Source organism: Lytechinus variegatus, chromosome 6 (genome assembly GCF_018143015.1).
Source record: "Lytechinus variegatus isolate NC3 chromosome 6, Lvar_3.0, whole genome shotgun sequence".
NCBI lineage: Eukaryota > Metazoa > Echinodermata > Echinoidea > Temnopleuroida > Toxopneustidae > Lytechinus > Lytechinus variegatus.
In genome coordinates, this window is record NC_054745.1 from 19,063,435 (window position 1) to 19,082,090 (window position 18,656).

At 35.7% G+C, this 18,656-nt stretch overlaps 2 protein-coding genes across 2 annotated transcripts in view; one reads left to right on the forward strand and one right to left on the reverse strand.

Moving 5' to 3' along the window:
• Window positions 1-6,754, forward strand: part of LOC121417617 (mucin-2-like) — a 37,096-nt gene extending 30,342 nt beyond the window's left edge. Inside the window, exon 9 of the mRNA XM_041611352.1 lies at window positions 5,964-6,754. Coding sequence (XP_041467286.1) covers window positions 5,964-6,256 — 293 coding nt within the window. The 3' untranslated portion in view covers window positions 6,257-6,754. The remainder of the gene's footprint in view (window positions 1-5,963) is intronic.
• Window positions 6,755-11,763: 5,009 nt separating this feature from the next.
• LOC121416554 (echinoidin-like) lies at window positions 11,764-14,930 on the reverse strand. The gene is made up of 2 exons (XM_041610048.1): window positions 14,673-14,930; window positions 11,764-12,612 (listed from the first exon to the last, which is right to left on the reverse strand). The coding sequence occupies exons 1-2, from the start codon at window positions 14,922-14,924 to the stop codon at window positions 12,382-12,384; spliced, it is 483 nt and encodes a 160-aa protein (XP_041465982.1). The 5' UTR covers window positions 14,925-14,930; the 3' UTR covers window positions 11,764-12,381.
• Window positions 14,931-18,656: the final 3,726 nt, after the last annotated feature.

The following is an 18,656-nucleotide window of genomic DNA, read 5'->3' on the forward strand; positions in this document are numbered from 1 at the left end:
TTGGGGGGGGGGCAAAGCCAAAAAGTGTACTTATAATTATGTCAAAATTGGCATTTTGGTGCAAACAGATATTTTCACCATGAGATTGTCAACTGCGTGAGGTAGTTGTGTGTTTGTATTGATTAAGTTGAGCAAAGCCATTTTAAGGTGATTTCTAATTAATACGACATACATTTATTTTTCCTTGAGAGAGCGTATCTGAAGTTGTAAAACTCGATTTTTGGTCAATTAGGCGCTAATCACTGTTAAAAGTGCACCATTGCGAGATGTTGCAAGAGCGAATCACGAGCTCAAACTTTTGGACATTTCGTGAAATAAGACATGAAAATTAAACATTCCGAGCAGATTTTGAAATCATATGAAAACGATGTGTATCTAACTAAAGAATTAACGCGAGCGCGAAGCGCGAGCTGAAAATTTTGATATACTGACCAGAAAAAGAATCTGTTACGGAGTGCATTTAGTGACTCATGAATATGATACATATCTTGCAAATCAAATAATGCAAACGCGGAGCGTGAGCTCAAAATATGTGATATTCCAACCTGAAAACTGGACATTCTAAGCACATTTGTAACCAGGAACAGAATGAGTACCTAACTAATCAATGTGAGCGAGCCAAAGATTTATGATATTCCAACCTGAAAACACTGGACATTCTGAACATTTCTGCAACCATGAACAGGATTATTACCTTACTAAACAATAATTGATGTGAGCCCGAAGCTTGGGCCAAAATTTAGTGATTTTTTAAATTAAAATGTATTATGTTTTACTTCAAGAAAGATATTTCGTTTTAAAAAGGCATATTTCATTTGGAAAAGGGGCTTTTTTTCCCTACATTTAGTGGGCAAGAGAGCACGAAGCGCAGGTTGACATATTCAAATGCTGACCTGAAAATTAGTCATTTTTAGAACTCTTGTGTGTTCTTTTCTGCTTACCACCACTTTTAAATCTCAATTCAAAAGTATAAATATATATATATGTATATATGTATATATATATATATATATATATATATATATATATATATATATATATATATATACATACAATTTTCTGCTTTTTTGTCAATCTGAGACACTACACTCAAATCACAATAAACAAAATTAGAAAAGATGTATTGCTTATCAACGTATTTGATTTTGCAGTAATTACACAAATATAAGCCAGTTCGCAGTTCCACTCTGCGCATGATCAGAAGATTCTGTGCAAGATCAGAGGTAGGTAATTTGTACTAAAGTGACATGGTGGTTTAAAATTTAATGAGATTAGCACCAACTTCGATGTCTTGATTATTCATATATTCTTTTGAATTGCGTTTTTTTTCATTCACATCCACAAAAAACAATGCGTCTACGAATGACTGGTATATTTCACAGTTTGTCAAGTACACTGTACAACATTCATTACTGTGCATTCAAAGTAGAAATGCAACAACAAAAAATACCTTCATAGAGTGTTCATTGATGTGATATTCTCGTCACCTGGTCTATTCAATTCCTTCATCTCGCTATGTAAGGCATGCATACGTAATATCTTGCTTTGAAATCTGAATATCTTAATGAAATAAATGAAAGGTAATTTGACCAAAATTGTTCATGAAGTAACTACGAACTGGTCTATTCTGTCCAACCAGCGAATTATGTCACCCCATCTATCTTTTGCCTTCACGTGTTTTTCTTCCTCCTCCTCTCTTCTCATTCCTCTTCCTCGCTTGTTTTAAAAATGTCAGACCCCCCCAAAAAAAAAAAGAGAGAGAAGAAATTCCACCGCCAAGATAAAGCTCAGAAAGGCAAACAAGGAAAGGAAAAAGGAAAAAATGTGATATTATTTTTCTAAATATATCCTCACAATTTGTCACAAGTTTATCAATTTATTAAGAGAGTAATTTTTTTTGTTCGCTTGCTTCAATCAGTTCAAACTTTTTTTGGCAGAAATTTTGGTCCATATGCCATGTTTGGCCTCTAAATTCTTTTTTAGCTCATCCTGCCATTGACAAAGCCAATTTGAATATGAACAAATTGAAGATTGTGTTCAAGTTAACCAAATCTTTTCAGAATATCGTTGAGACTTAAAGCATTCTTGCTGGCTGCAGAAAAAGAATAAAAAGAAAATCCTTGTGGAATCGAAATCAACCTTGTTATCATTCTTTAGAGTTAGCTAACTTTAAATATGAAAATTGTTGTCGAAATTGCAGTAAGATCTGTCATACTTATTCCTGTTATCATGTTAATACATCGTTATTAATATTTTTATCATTATTATTAATACTATCATTATCATTATTATTATTATTACTATTGTCATTATCATCATAAGTCATGATTACTACATAATACAAGTGTCAATAATGTTATTTTTCATCACTGCTGTTTCTTGTTTGTTACATGTATGATGATATTTATTAATGATGGTGATAATTACAATTGATGACACTGCCAGTAAAATTACTTCTACTGCCGACTGGTGTTATTGTCCATTATTGTCATTAGAACAATCGAAACATTTGCAATTACTTACAAAAAGCAAATGGGTTCAAAATAAGAAAAATGCATTCAAAAAGCCTTAAAAAAGCCTTGAAATTTCAAGGCTAAAAATCCTCGAGGCCAAGGCTTTGCAAGAGTAGGCATTAACGCGCCTTAAGCATGTTAAGGCCAAGACCGAGCATCAAGACACTACACTGACCCAGATGACGACTCAATATAATAGTCATGTCGATATGTTTGTTCTTATAGAGTCCATAATTCGATAAAATGTATAGTAGTATGATACACCTCGAGCGATCTGATCATTTATTAAAGTTATTTTTACTGAAAATATCATTTTAGTTTGCGACGATTGAGACAAGAGACGAAAATAGTAGGCCTATGTTGTAGAATTCGATATAAATACAACGTGTTTTTACTATTTAACTAATAACTAGGTTCATTTATATTACTATGATTACTAAAAAGACGCGGTGTTAAATGGTGGTTTGTTGCTTTCATAGCTTCAGTAATATTTAGAAAACATAGAAACTCTCTAAACCGATCCATTACATTTAATTCCATTGTCAACTTAAAGGACAAGTCCACCCCAACCATTGTTGATTTGAATAAAAAGAAAACAATCAAACAAGCATAACACTGAAAATTTCATCAAAATCGGATATAAAAGAAGAAAGTTATGACATTTTAAGGTTTCGCTTAATTTCACGAAATGGTTATATTCACATCCTGGTCAGTATGCAAATGAGGGACTGACATCACTCATTCACTATTTCTTTTGTATTTCATTATATCAAATATGGAATATTCTAATTTTCTCCTCATTGTCCTGCGAAACAAAGTTTTATTTCGCCCTGAACATGTGGAATAACTATTGTTTAACATTTTATGTTTCAGTCAAGTTGGTCTTTGTTGTCAAATCTGAAATATTGTATAATTTAAACAATAAAAAACAAAAGAAATAGTGAGGGACATCATCAATTCTCTCATTTGCATGTGACTAAATCGTGCATATAACTATAATATTTTGTGAAAAATAAGCAAAACATTAAAATGTAATTACTTTCTTATTTTAATCCCGTTTTGATGAAACTTTCAGCAGTATTCTTGTCTGATTTTTCTCTATTGATTCAAATCAACATTTTTCTGAGGTGGACTTGACCTTTAAGCTCTCGAGAATGCGTACGGTATTTGATTGCTCTTCTCCTGAACGTGGTACATCATGGCACCCGCCAAATAGCGTAGGGCAATTGCATTGAAAATGACAGCAAATATCAATTGGATTAAAAGCATTGAATCATTATTAATGATTAATGCGACCCGAATAATACAAATGTATACCTTTTTAGACGTGTTTTTTTGTTCAGTGAATATATTAAGAGTAGAAATGCAATTTAGACATAGAAATTATACATGGAAAATAACAACGACAAATACCGACTAAATGCGTGCCCTTATAGCATCGCTATCCTTCTCTCTTTATAATAATAATAACACTTTACCCAGGGTAGCCACTCTCAGCTGTAAGCTGTTCTTCCAGCGGGCCCTGTTACTACCCTTCTTCATTCCCATACGTCGAGCGCCTGAAAAGAATTAGGCAGAAGGTCCCATGTTTAAAGTCTTTGGTGTGACTCATCCGGGGATCGAACCCACGACCTCCCGTCCATGACGCGGGCGCTGTACCACTGAGCCAGCATGTCCGATCTCTCTCTCTCTCTCTCTCTCACTCACTCTCTGCTTATCTTACTATATATATTTCCCTTACATCATTAATTCCTCCTCCCATCTCTGGATCTCTTTATATCCTATTCTATCCTCTTCTTTCATTTCTATTTATCGAGTTTAGTTAAACTTGTTGACGTGTTTTTTAATACCTCATTTTACAACAGTATTCTTGTCTGATTTTTCTCTATTGATTCAAATCAACATTTTTCTGAGGTGGACTTGACCTTTAAGCTCTCGAGAATGCGTACGGTATTTGATTGCTCTTCTCTTGAACGTGATACATCATGGCACCAGCAAAATAGCGTAGGGCAATTGCATTGAAAATGACAGCAAATATCAATTGGATTAAAAGCATTGAATCATTATTAATATTAATGCGACCCGAATAATACAAATGTACACCTTTTTAGACGTGTTTTTTTGTTCAGTGAATATATTAAGAGTAGAAATGCAATTTAGACATAGAAATTATACATGGAAAATAACAACGACAAATACCGACTAAATGCATGCCCTTATTGCATCGTTATCCTTCTCTCTTTATAATAATAATGACTTTACCCAGGGTAGCCACTCTCAGCTGTAAGCAGAAGGTCCCATGTTTTAAGTCTTTGGTGTGACTCATCCGGGGATCGAACCCACGACCTCCCGTCCATGACGCGGGCGCTCTACCACTGAGCCAGCATGTCCGATCTCTCTCTCTCACTCACTCTCTACTTATCTTACTATATATATTTCCCTAACATCATTAATTTCCTCCCCCATCTCTCGATCTCTTTATATCCTATTCTATCCTATTCTTTCATTTCTATTTATCGAGTTTAGTTAAACTTGTAGACGTGTTTTTTAATATCTCATTTTACAATTGTTGGAAAATGTGACACACAAAGTCAACAAGACATTGCTAAAAATTATTGTGAGATTTAATTGAACATATAAAATCGTACACTCTGCTTTAAAATTGATGAAAAATAACTCGTACTCGATTGAAGTGCATGGAAGAAATTCAGTCAGACATTCAAACAATGAGGAAAAATGAGGAGAAAACGAGGTTTCACTTTCAAGCTTCACTCAATCACGAGGTCCGGTTACAAAAAAAAACATGTTAGAAGATGTATGGAGAATCGGGGGGGGGGGGTGCTATTTGATTTGATTTATTGTTTCTTCTGCATCCATAACATTTGTATAGTACATTTTTCATAACATAATGAACATAATATGTTAACATTTTTGGCATAAATTGTAAATAAAGATGACTAAAAAGATAATTCCAGACAAAAATGATTAACTATATGATGTTCACAATTTGCAGGAGGATTGTCATCATAAGCAGATTGTTTGAAAAAAATGGCAATCCCAAACTTATACTAATTGAATTAATACATTTATAACAATGAAAATGGTAAATTTTGGAACTTTTTCATGTTGAAGATCAAGTACCCCCCCCCTCTTTCTCTATTTACAAAGTATCTTCTCTGGTGACTAACTGATGAGTTTGGAGGTAACAGGACACATATAGATTAAACAGATATGCTAATTCATAGTTTGGCATGTATCGACGCAAATAAACTAAGTTATGCTCTGGTACGTGTGCATGCTTGCATTCCATTACATTTGTACTATACTACATTTCTTTAATCGTACTGTTAATGTAATTGCTAATATGGTTAATGGTTAATTTACAGGCACGCATTGCTAATAATGCCTTTATCACTATTTCATTACTATGTGTTGATTAATTGCATGCAGCTACCCCCAGAGCAACTCCACTTCGCAAGATCAGCAAATCAAACGTGTTCCTCCCAGGCAAAGACAACAATGGACGTAATCTGATTGGCTACTGTCTAGTTGGTCACGTGATGGAGACTGAGCGAATGGTGAGCCAATTACGATGCGCTATGATGTGTGCTGACATCGTTGGGTGCCAGTCTTTCAACTACATTCAAGGCGGTGTTTGCGAGCTGAATTACGCGCAGAAGGAGAGGGCGGATGCTCGTTTTTTCACCCGATCTGACGGGTGTACTTATTTTGGACGAGCTTGAGTGGGCCCCAAAGGTAATAAGACTCCATTTTCATGGAGAGATATAGGCATGTGGGAAGCGATATTAATGCTGACGTCAACTTGGTTTCAGTAAATAACAAAACAAAACAAAAAAGAAAATATTTCTTTAAAATTATCGAAGTAGGTTGAACGAATAGATTAGATTAAATAGATTTATTCATACATGTATTCCATTAACAAACTACCGATAAACAATATACAGAGTCAAATATTTACAGATTTTCAATCAAACATAAAAGGACAAAACGCCATATTTTTTAATTCACTGATGAAGTTAAAATATATCAATTAGAACCGATGTGACTAAGCTAAGAAAAAGGTAGTTAGTAAAATATGAATAAGGACTTATGACATAAGATGAAATATTTACTCTGCAAAAGCTCCGGTGTTGATTTAACACTAGCCCGGAATCTATATATGTCCAAACCAGAGAAATGTTAAACTACACCGGTTTGGGTATTAATAGCCTAACACCAGATAGATGTTTATACAACACCAATTAGTTTTAAAGCAGCATTGGTTTTATTCCATAATTGTGTTGTTTCAATATTTCTCTGGTGTGGACATATTTAGATTCCGGGCTGGTGTTAAATCAACACCAGAGTTTTTGCAGTGTATGATATATAAACATATATACTTTTCAGATTTTCTTGAAGTTTGTGACGTTACTTACTAGTAAGCTGCACATATTGCAACTATAATAGCACCTGCTATGTTTTTAATAGTGGGTTCTTATCAGGACAATACAACAAGAAGCCATTTAGCACAGATATATTTAGTAGTGTCCGCTTTTGATGTCCTCATGTTTGCACTCTGCGCATCAAATGCGTCTCTGTGATCCGAAGATTGTTGTTGTTGTTGTTGTTTTAGCTTATACGGCGTGTACCATTCAGAAGTGAATATTCGCGCCAAAGATGTGTGTGTGTGTATTTGAGTTTTGTCAGACGTGTATCAATCAAATATGATTATTTACGTCTGGGACCGACTTTTAAACGTCACCATCCGAAAGACGTGCCCATGGCTCGAACCCCGAACCTCTGTATCAATTTGTAACTTCCCCACAGCTTGGATTACAGGCGCACGCCACAACGCCCAGTTACTTTCTGTAGTCTTCATTCAATACTTAACAGCTATTTACCTTTTCTCCGAAAGGTTTAGAAGGAATTTACAAGCACACTATCGTCACTAATATTCAAGATAATTATTCTCTATGAATTTAAATATGTCAATATATGCGATATATGAATACCCCCCCCCTTACAAATATAAAGGAAATACAAATGAAATGTAGATAACATGGCAAAATTGATTGTGGGGCTCTTAACATGTGACGTCTTCAGACTACACCTCAAAATTCTTAGTTATCAGTTAATAAATTTTTACATAGTGGCACACTTCTTTTAACCTTTTCGCTACCTTCAAAAAGTAAAAAAAACACCTTGATGTCAATGTGAACATTCCCTTAAAATGCAGTTTCCACTTAGTTTGTTAAACATGTTGGATGGGAACATAAGCAGGCATCTAATACTAATAGAAAACCTATTGTACATATAAGATTTTCAAAAGGCAATTGATTGTTTCGATTTGTATATGGAATGAATGATATTGTCAATCTGAGCTGTGATTATTGTTACATTGTTTAGTAACGTTTTGCAAACTATTGACCTTATATAACTATCACTGTGAACTAAAATGAGGGAATCAATCACAAATAAGTTTTTTTTTCTCTGTCGAGATTCCTTACTACACACTAAAATGTTGAAAAAATATGCACACTATTGTACTTCAACACATGCATGTTCTATTTTACTCAGTTATAGATAATCCGATTTTTATATGCTTTTCACACTGTACTTTTTTTCCTTGACTCCGAGAAGTTGGTGGGGCTAAGGGGGGGGGGGGGGGCTTAGCCCCAACAATTTCCCGATGTTATGCTTAGCCCACTTCGTTTTCACACTACGTTTTAGCAAAGTGGGCTAGCACGGTAGATAGTACGGTACTATCTGGCCCCGCAAAAAAAACAGGGTTAGCCGGCTTATTGTGGTGTGAAACGAAACTGGGCTAAGGAAAAGTGGGGCTAAGCAATAGCCAATCACAGAAGTCAGAATTGCACGTTAATCACGCTCGGTATGGTAAAATCATCCATATTCATGAGCTGTGGGATAGTCCGGGGTTAATGCGTTAACCCCGGCTAAGCAGACAGTATGGGGTTAAGAAAGACGGTGTTAATCCTAAAAGAAATAGTATGGGGTTAAGGAAATGCAATGTGAACAGCATATCAGAGTGTAATAAGAAAGATGGTAACGGTTTTATTCGTATAGGAATGTGTGTGATTTATCTATAGTAGTCGTAAACTGTGTGGTATAGACCGTACATAAATCGGGGGTTAATACCCCTGATATATAAAAAAATAATAATAATCGAAATTACTTTATTCTGTTTCTGTTTATGGTAACTCCCGTGGGAACTCAGCGGGGCAGCATTTTGCTGGAAAACACCAAGCTGGTATATTATAACCAATATTAATTAGGAAACATTTTACGTCTAGGTTAATCAGTCATAGCGGCTGACCTTATAGTCGACAGATATTACTCTTTTTATCAAAGTGCATGGAGACAATGGGTGGGGGATTCGAACTCACAACCTTTGCGATTATGAGTCCAATGCTGTAATCACTGGACCACACGACCCGTGCATTCAAAGTATGGGCCTGTATTCAAAGTGTATGCCTTATTGTTAGCACTGCCACCATAAAACCCTCGCTAAAACTTATCTTGAAAATTATAAAATAGGTATGACAGGCGTATAGGCCCAGGATTGTATTTAGTTCACCTATATGGTCCGGGGGGGGGGCACTTCCATTTACGAGTGGATAACACGCGCGACCATGGGGTCTCGATGAGCACCCTAAACACGTATTTTCAATATTCTGAAAATGCACCCCTAACAAGTATTGGCGTGTGAAACCTTAACAAGTATTGGGAACAAAACGATACTCTCGGCAAGTATTTCCTGAAATGAACCCCTAAACAAGTACAGGAATATTGTATTGTTTTCTCACGGGTCCTTAATTCGGTCGTTGGTTTTACCTTTACCCATCATTTGGTTTAGTATGACCCCACCTTCCACACCTCGTGCAAATCGGACTCTAAACACGTAGTGTTGGGGCAAAAAGGACATCCTTTATAAAACATTTTAATTTTATTTTATCACCCCCGTAAATTTGACCTTAAACACGTAACTTTCCTAGCGAAATAGATACCCTGTTTTCATTATTTTTGTGTTTTTGACACCCCTATCACGTTACGAACGTAAAAGACATCCTTTTTACGTGTTTTTTGGGTCGCGCATGGTATCCACTCGTCAATGTAATAGTGCCCCCCCCCCGGATATGATACATGCTTCACTCATATTCAGGAGAACCACAATCATGAAAATAAGGCCCCTGGATCAAAAACTAAAATCAATAGAAATTGGAATGTAAACTCTTCCCGTTAAGATGATGAATTTCAGTAATGCAAATTGAAAGATATCAAATTACCTATTACACTTCCAATGGTTTTTTAATGTATTTCATTCTAATACATGCATTTGAATATGTAATTCAGATTGATTGATTGAATGAATTTATTCTTCTTCATTTCAAACAAATTTACAAAATAAGTACGAACAAATCAGAATATGAATAACAGAAATTAAAAAAAGGAACTCACTGGAAAGCATCGCTTGTATATGTGAGTCCCCTGAAATAAATAACTGATTAAAATTTATCAAATGCAAATATGAATTAACAATATTCAATAGAATAATTGTAAAATACTAATGGTGTCAAGCTTCGTTTATTTATGCACTATATAAAAATTTATACAATCATTACAATATAATCATACCCATCATGCCCATGGTATACACGAAAATATACGAAATTCTGTGTGAGTTTGCAGTGGTTTAATTAAAAGGAGTGTTCTTCAAAATTCATCATGTGTACCTAATGGTTTGTACTCTCATTTTTGTTTTGTTTTTGCCTCGCCTGCAAAGGATGGGAGGATAATATGGATGGATTGATTGGTGGATGCATTGACTCATTGATTGATCAATTGATGAATGGTTGATGGAATGATTCAGTGATTAATATAATGACTGATGGAATAAATTACATTATGCGCTATTCATAAACTGCCTATTATCAAATTAATTATTGAATAAATTGCTTGGTCTCGCATTACAAGAAGTGCCTATACACTGTTAGAAAAATTATCCTTAAAATAAAAGAAGTTCCTGCAGCAGAGTCTCGAAAACAACTGTAATCTTACATTATATCATGTAAACTTACTGGAAATTGGTATTTGGTGTATGGAACCTTACAAATTTCCTTTAATAAAACACCCCTTCTCCCTTTTTAAACAGACCTCTTCTGTTACATTTCAGAAAAATTCACGTTTTATGAATTTACAGAATGATTCTGTTATTGCTTTTTGAAAAATCTTCTTTTTTCTGTAAAATCAGGTTTTTGTTAACGGTGTACGTACATTACAATGATTTATCACATAGATAAATGTTAGAACTATTACACACGTCATTGTATATAATTATAATGCTTCACTGTTTGATCATGGAGCTACTTGATCCATGGTTTTATGTTGACCCCCTCCCCTACATAATATTAGGATATGGAGTAACAACTATATAATTGTGTGTGAAAGAGAAGAACTTGGTGGGGAAAGGGAAGGACAGTCATTAATTAAAGTAATGTAGGTAAACAATAAAAAGGGCTTATCTTGAATCTAGTAACTAACATCTGTAAATGAAAACAGTTCAGATATAGGCCATCCTCGTGAATAAAATACTTTACAATGACACGAGAATACGATAATAATCATGCTTGCTAAATAACAAAGTCATTGCAATTAGACAGAATCAAAGACAATAAATCGAACAGATTTTGAATTTCGATTTAGGGTGCCGGATATAGGTATGGCTTCTGTTAGACAGATTCCCCCCCCCTCTCTCTCTTTTTCCCTCCTCATTGAATTTTCCTTTTATTCTTTCAGTGTCCTGACTCCCATTCTGCATCCCTCCATCTCCCCCTTACTTTGTCCCTTCTCGTTAAATTCTTCCTCATAATTCTAGCAGACTCTCTCCCCTTGCGCGTCTCTCTATCCCCCACCCCCTTTCTCTAAATTCTTCCTCTTATTCTTGCACGGTCTCGTCTCCAATTCCGCATCCCTCTAGCCCAATACACACACACATATAATTTACATATTTATACACACACAAAATTGTGAATTTGTAGAAAAGGAATATATGAACATATATATATCCCTTTTCCATAATTCCACGATTTCTTTTTTCATTGTGTATGTAGATGTTACTCCTTGTATCTCTTTACATATTGTTAAGCATTTTTTTCACGGAAAAACAAAGATAGCCCGTTTAATCTACCATCGTTGAATAGAAATAAATAAGAATTCAATAAAAACACTGGCGTTAGATTAGAAGATTGTATTTAATCAGAATGAAACAGCGACAGCAAACCAACAGAATCTGGAAAAAATAAGGTACTTATTTTCTTTAACCATTGTGACGCTAATAAGATAAAAAGTAGGTTATGTAAAGGAAGACTAGGACAAAACATACAAGATCGCGGGGAAAATAAAAGTGATTTGAAAGGACATGTGCAAGGCAGCTATAATTATAATAATTGAAAAAAAGTGAAAGCAAGGAGACAAATTGAAAACAATAATCCGAAGTTTATCCTTTAGAGCTATTGTTTGCCTTTTAAAAACCAATGAACTTTGAAAGTAAAACTTACATTATTGTGATGTTGTTACACAAAGAAATGGATATCGAAAAGAAGGAATATTTTCAAATTAGCACAGTATGCTACCCTTCTTACCAAAATAATACAAATACTAAGATAAGTGTAATTTGCGGTATATTTGGCTGTCAATCAGTTTGAAGGACCGAGAAATCCGATACACACTGACCGACAAAACGTGGGAATTATTCATGAAACTGCCATGTCTCATTAGAGAAACGACAATTATGTTTTAGGATTCTTAGTTCTAATAGAGGCGAGATGGAAGTTCGAATGCGGTTAACCGATTAGATGGCCTTCTTGCAGATATACCCGAGTTCACGGTCGCAGGGAAAATCGTTCCAGGATCCATCCGGATCATTGCGGAAGTGAGCACAGTCTTCTGTGGCGTAACCGTGGTTGTAGTTATCCGGTTGTCCTGACGCCCAGTACGTGTATCCGGTAGGAGAACCGTCCGACCATTCGAAGTCCGTTCCGGATGGTTGAGAATACCCGATCCAGGCAAACCCGTAGTCAGTCTATTCGTTGGGAATGGGTAATAAAATGTATAAATAATTTGTTTAACATGAAGATTTTCATAAATAAAAACTTCCATAAATAACACATTCGTTGATTACGAATGGATGTTAAAACACTTAAGCCCGTATTCTGAAGTCGGGTTTACTTTAAACTCTTGTCTAAATAAGAGGTTTAACTATGGATAGCCAATTGTGACAAAGATCTCTATAGCAGCAGAGGTTCAACGAATCAGCTCATGATCTTGAAATCAATCTCAACTGTCTGGGAAATACATAAGGCTAAGGTCACACCCCCCCCCCCCCCAATTAGCCTGCTAGGCGACCGGGCGGTTAGTTTCCAGCCACTATCGCCCGGGCACCGAGCGGCGGCCTTCTGGGCACCACTCGTTTTAGGGGCATCGCTTGGTCACTGCTCAAGATTTAGCACGTAGTTTAATGAAAAATCGGTGGGTCATCAGCCTGTCACTGCCCGGACGCCAAACAGAAAAGTTCCCCGATTTGACCCAGATTTGGCCATGAGTAATTGATAATCGACAGGCCATCGCTCGACTTCTGCAAAAATCGGTTGGCAATGCTTAAGATTAATAAATAGACAAATGACCCACCGATTCCTAAGCGGCCTCCTACCTGCCACAGCCTATTTCTAACTCATCGCGCTGCCGATCTTGAATTCGCTGCGATATCATCGACCGATCTCTGGGCGGCCGCTCGACAGCCTTTGATCCAACGAGTTCAATTTTTTACCTAAATTGTTCGACGGCAACCGCTCGATTACGTCAGCGCCCGAGCAGGCTACTAATCGGCCCGGGGGACCACATACATTGACAAGTGGTTACCATGCGCGACCCCCCCCAACAAAAAAAGTAAAAAGGATGCCTTTTTCAAGGGCGCGTTACGAACGTAACGTATTAAGGGTGTCAAAAACAATAAAATAATAAAAAAAAGAGTATGTATTTTCGCTAGGAAAGCTACGTGTTTAGGGTCAAATATGCAAGGGTACAGAAACTAAAGACTAAAATACTTTATACTTTTTGCCCCATGAGTCAACACTACGTGTTTAGCGTACGATTTGCGCGAGATGTGGGGAAGTGAGGCTGTAAAGGTAAACCGACGACCGATTGAAAACTCGCTCTACTTGTTTAGGGGTCCAATTAGGGAATATACTTACCAAGAGTATCGTTTTGTTTCCAATACGTGTTAAGGGTGGTGTTTTACACGCCAAAACTTGTTAAAAGTGCATTTTCAGAATATGGAAACTGCGTGTTTAGCGTGAGGGTGTTTTTTTTTAACCCATGGTCGTGCATGGTATCCCCTCGTCAATGGAAGTGCCCCCCCCCCGCCACCTCCCCCCTCGGGCAAATCGCCGTTGGTCGCTCACCTCGTAACCCAGGCAGGACTTTAAAGGAATGGTCCAGGCTGGAGATATTTATATCTCAATAAATAGAGTAAAATTCATAGAGCAAAATGCTGAAAATTTGATCAAAATCGGGTAACAAATAATGAAGTTATCAAATTTTAAAGATATGCATTATTCCGGTGAAACAGTTTTAGGCATGTCTTTATGAATATTCATTAGGTGGGCTGATGATATCATATAAAATACAAACGAACAAATGGGCCTATTTGTTATTTTGTACTTCATTATATGAAATTAGGTTTATTCAAAAATTTTCTACCAAGAACTAAAACAGTTTGATCGACAACTGTTAAGTGCATTAGTTATCTATTGCTGCAACTTAATTTATCATATGGGAGACCCATCATTTACACATGCATCAAAAATTGAAACATTAAATTTTATGATTCCATGTAATAACATAAGAAAAAGGAAAGTGAAGATGTGACATCATCAGCCCACCTAATGAATATGAATGACCCTGAGCATATAGCTGCTTTCACAATATATTGATCAACTATAAAATTCAATAACTTCGTTATTTGTCGCCGATTTTGATGAAATTTTCAGCATTTTGCTCTGTGAATTTTATTCTAGTTATTTAGATATAGATAGTTTTAGCCCGGACCATCCCTTTGAAATGGCAAGAATTAGGTCTACTCACCTCGGGCGAGCATGAATCGATAAGATCGTAGGCGAACGCGTTCTCACAGTCACTATGGATCGAGACGAGGTTGGCACCATGGGCTTCGCAGGCGTTCTGTGCGTCCTCCCAAGTCTTTAGAGCGCAAAAGTACTGATAGCAATCTGTGTTGAATCTAGTCCAACCGACCGGGCAGCTACATGACTGGCCCCAAGCGTTCGGCAACCCAGAGATGGCTACGGCGATCAGCGCCACAACGATGAGAAACTTCATTATGACAAGCTGGAATCCAAATTGTTAAGAAAAAAACATTGTTTTTAACCATTCTTATTTGTATTACTTTTTAAGAAAATATTTTCATACAATAGGCCACACCTTTATAATTCATATCTTTGAAAACGTAATCGGTGTCCGAAAAACAATAAAACAAAAAAGGACTAAATTGGTAAATCAATTCTGCTACTGTTGCACTCACATCACATGGAAAATGAAAATACACATCAGGAAAGCTGCCACCCTAAGTATTTTGTACCCTCCACTGGACAGGACTTATGTAGGGACCCGAGAAAGACGTAGAAGGAGAAGAATAACGATCATAATAATAACAATAAGAAGAAGAGAGAAAATAAAATAAGAAGAAGACGATGTAGAAGAAGAAAAAGAAGAAGAAAAGAAGAGGAAAAAAAAGGAAAAGAGGAAGATGTAGAAGGAGAAGAGAACAAAAAAAGAAAAGAAGAAGAGAAGAAAAAGAAGCAGAAGAAGAAAAAGAAGAAGGGAATAAAAAGAAAGAAGGAGAAATAAAAAAGGAAGAAGAAAGAGAAAAGAAGAAGTGAAGAAAAAAAAAGAACATAACAAAAAGAAAAGCAGAATAACAATAATAATAAGAGAAGAAGAAAAAGAAAAGAAGAAGAAGATGTAGAAGAAAAAGAAGATAACAAAAAAGAAAAGAAGAAGTGGCACCGAGAGCAGGACAGTTCGTCGAATTGTGACATGCCGAAAGTGGCTTTAAATTGATACCCTTATTGTCATTCTGATCTATAATTGAACACACATGACCAAAAACGACTCAAGAAAATATTTGATATCACACAATTAATATTCCTAATGAAAAGAAAACTGGCATTCGCATATTGAAAACCGAAAGGGATTGCGAGTGAAAATAATATATCCCTTTTGGTGATTGCCGAAGAACCGTAATTGGAATGGCAACCCATTCCCTAACACCAAAGAGGACTCGGTGTCTTAATTGGGTCTCTTTTGACACTTCTTCTAGGCGTGCGTGGGTAACTGGCCATGTGGAGAGACCCCCCCCCCCCCTTTACGAACTTGAGGGCCTTTTTATCCTTCCGTAAGTCAGATAATCAATATTGGAGTCTTTGATTTTAAGCTACAATTCTGACTTAAATTCTGTTCAAAGCTCGCCTGAATTTTTATTTTAAAATATGTATTTTTTTCGAAATGGTTTCTTGCCTTTATTGGGATTCGGACACGCGACCATGCCATTTATTCACAAGGTCGTTGACAAAATATTTTATAGATTTACAATTCGTATCATGAATATTCATGATACATAGTCTTTTACGAAAAACGCGGGCTCTAAACCAACCATATGTCATTGAACATACTGAAAAACTCCGGTGTTGATTTAACACCAGCCCAGAATCTATTGTCCACACCAGACAAGTATTAAACACCACAAGTTTGGTTTTGGTCTAATACCAGAAAGATGTTTATACAACACCAATTAGAGGCTATGGCAAATTTGGCGCAAATTACAAAGATAAAGATACTCACCTAATAATTCGGCAACTCGCATGCAGGAAGAGACCAGAGGATCGGCTTTCTCTCAGCTTTTCGCAGTGATCTCCGATTTACCCGAGTGATACCAAACTCACAGAATGTGAGAGTATTTAAAGAAAATTTATCCTGTATACCTGACTATATCGACCCATTTGATGATACCGGCAGAAAATTTTAGAAGAGAATCCACCCTTCACGTTAAGGTCAAGTTTAAGTCAATCACGCGATACAATTTTTTTTATTCTTTCGAGGTCGCGATGGCTGGCACGAAATCAAAGATTATATTATTGAACAATCAAATTGCCATCAAATATAATATCAACTGAAGATGAAAGTATCACTATGTTATTTCCATGGTGATAAAAAAGATGGAGTAACAACGAAATGCAAATTATTTCATGTACCTCCCAATTTCCAAGGAAGTACAAAATGATACACAAGTGCACTGTAAACTATGGCATGTATGATGGAGAATTGTGATGCCGCTAGTTTCATGGGATAAATGAAAAATAATTTGTCTTGAAAATAGAGAAGTGGGAATTATTCCAATCACATTTGCTCACCAAAAATGCAGATATTAAACACATAACGAAAAATAAATCAAAGCCTCGTAATTTGGCGTAAAAGGAGCAGGACATTTCTTCTCGTTGTCTTTGTATACGTTTTGACCAGACTAGGCCAAAATTCTATATTCAGAATGTAATACGAATAGAGATAGGGATGACTGCAAGTGGACACTTCGTTTCGTAATTCTGTTTATTCTGAAATAGTTATAAAATGAATCTTCCTGAAATTTTGAAAGCAAACATCTGAAAAAATAATAGATAAAACAATGACATTAAGGTATATATTCAAAAGCAACAAAACGTCACTCTGTAGTAAATTACTCGTTGCCTTAGTGTGTGCGTACTAACAAGAACAAAATTAATATCCAGAATGTAATACATACGAAAAGAAATAACTGAATATTAGCGGGCACTTAGTCTAGTTACTTGATTTATTCTGAAATAATAATCATAAAGAGGTTACATAGTAATCCTTCTCAATTTCAATGGTTAAAACCTGAAAATAGTAGCTAACTAACTGAATAAAAATACAGAAAAAAATGAATAGATAAATAAATAAAATAAATGAAATTATCGTTGATATTCAGGCAAAAAGCATGATGATCTATATCATTTTTTTGTACTTTTTCTTTCTTTCTGTCACTTGACATCTAGGAAAATCTTGTGAGTTTTAAAAATAGTCAAAGGTGGAACTATAAGAATCCGCGGGTACTTGCTTACACGTGATACACTCATCGTACTTCTGAAGTTTTATACGATCTCGAATGTATCATCTGATCATTAAGCAAAAGACCAGCAAGCGCGTATACTTTTAACATACAAGTGGCTTTTGAAAGTGCAACCTAATTGTCGTCCGCTCACACGCAAGTGCTGACACCAAACTCTGCTTTTTTCGAAGGCCATTATTTTGATTGTCATTCTTCATCTATTTAATTAAAAAGGGGTAAAAGTGCAATAGTTACGGACTGAAAACAAGATTCATGTAAAAAAAATTAAGCTTGTAACCTTAGAAATATCGGATGATACATACTGTAGTACAATTATTTTTAATTTCATTTTAAAATTTTCAATAGGATGGGGGATCAGCATCTTTTTAATGCATCTGATATAAAACTAGATGCGCTCTTCGCAAGGGACTATTATGATTTTTGTCGAATTCGTCATAGTGAAAGAAGAACAGGGGTATCACAGAAGGAGTAAAGGTGATGAGGATTAGGAGGAAGAGAAAAGAGAGAAGAAAGCATTAAAAGTTGATTGGAAGAATTAGGAAAAGTAGGAGGAAAAGGAAATAAAAAGCATTTCAGCCATAGGCTCTAAAATCTACACTGTTAGAAAATATATCCTTAAAACAAAAGAAGCTCCTATAGCAGAGTCTTGAGAAGAGAACACCTAGGTAATCTTACAATATATCATGTAAAATTACAGGAAATCGGCATTTGGAGTATGGAACCTGAAGTTCCTTAAATAAAACACACTTTTTTCATTTTTATAAACAGACCTGTTCTGTTAAAATGCAGAAAAAATATCTTTTTTATGAATTCACAGAATGATTCTGGTATTGCTTTCTGCAAAATCAGGGTTTTTCTAACAGTGTAGCATGTTTCGGCCTCAACTATACAATGCGTCTCACAAAAAAAAA

Coding starts and splice junctions, on each gene's coding strand:
- LOC121416554 (XM_041610048.1), bottom strand. CDS start 14,924: ATGAAGTTTCTCATCGTTGTGGCGCTGATCGCCGTAGCCATCTCTGGG. Junction 12,613..14,672: donor TCGATTCATGCTCGCCCGAG/GTGAGTAGACCT, acceptor CCCAACGAATAG/ACTGACTACGGGTTTGCCTG.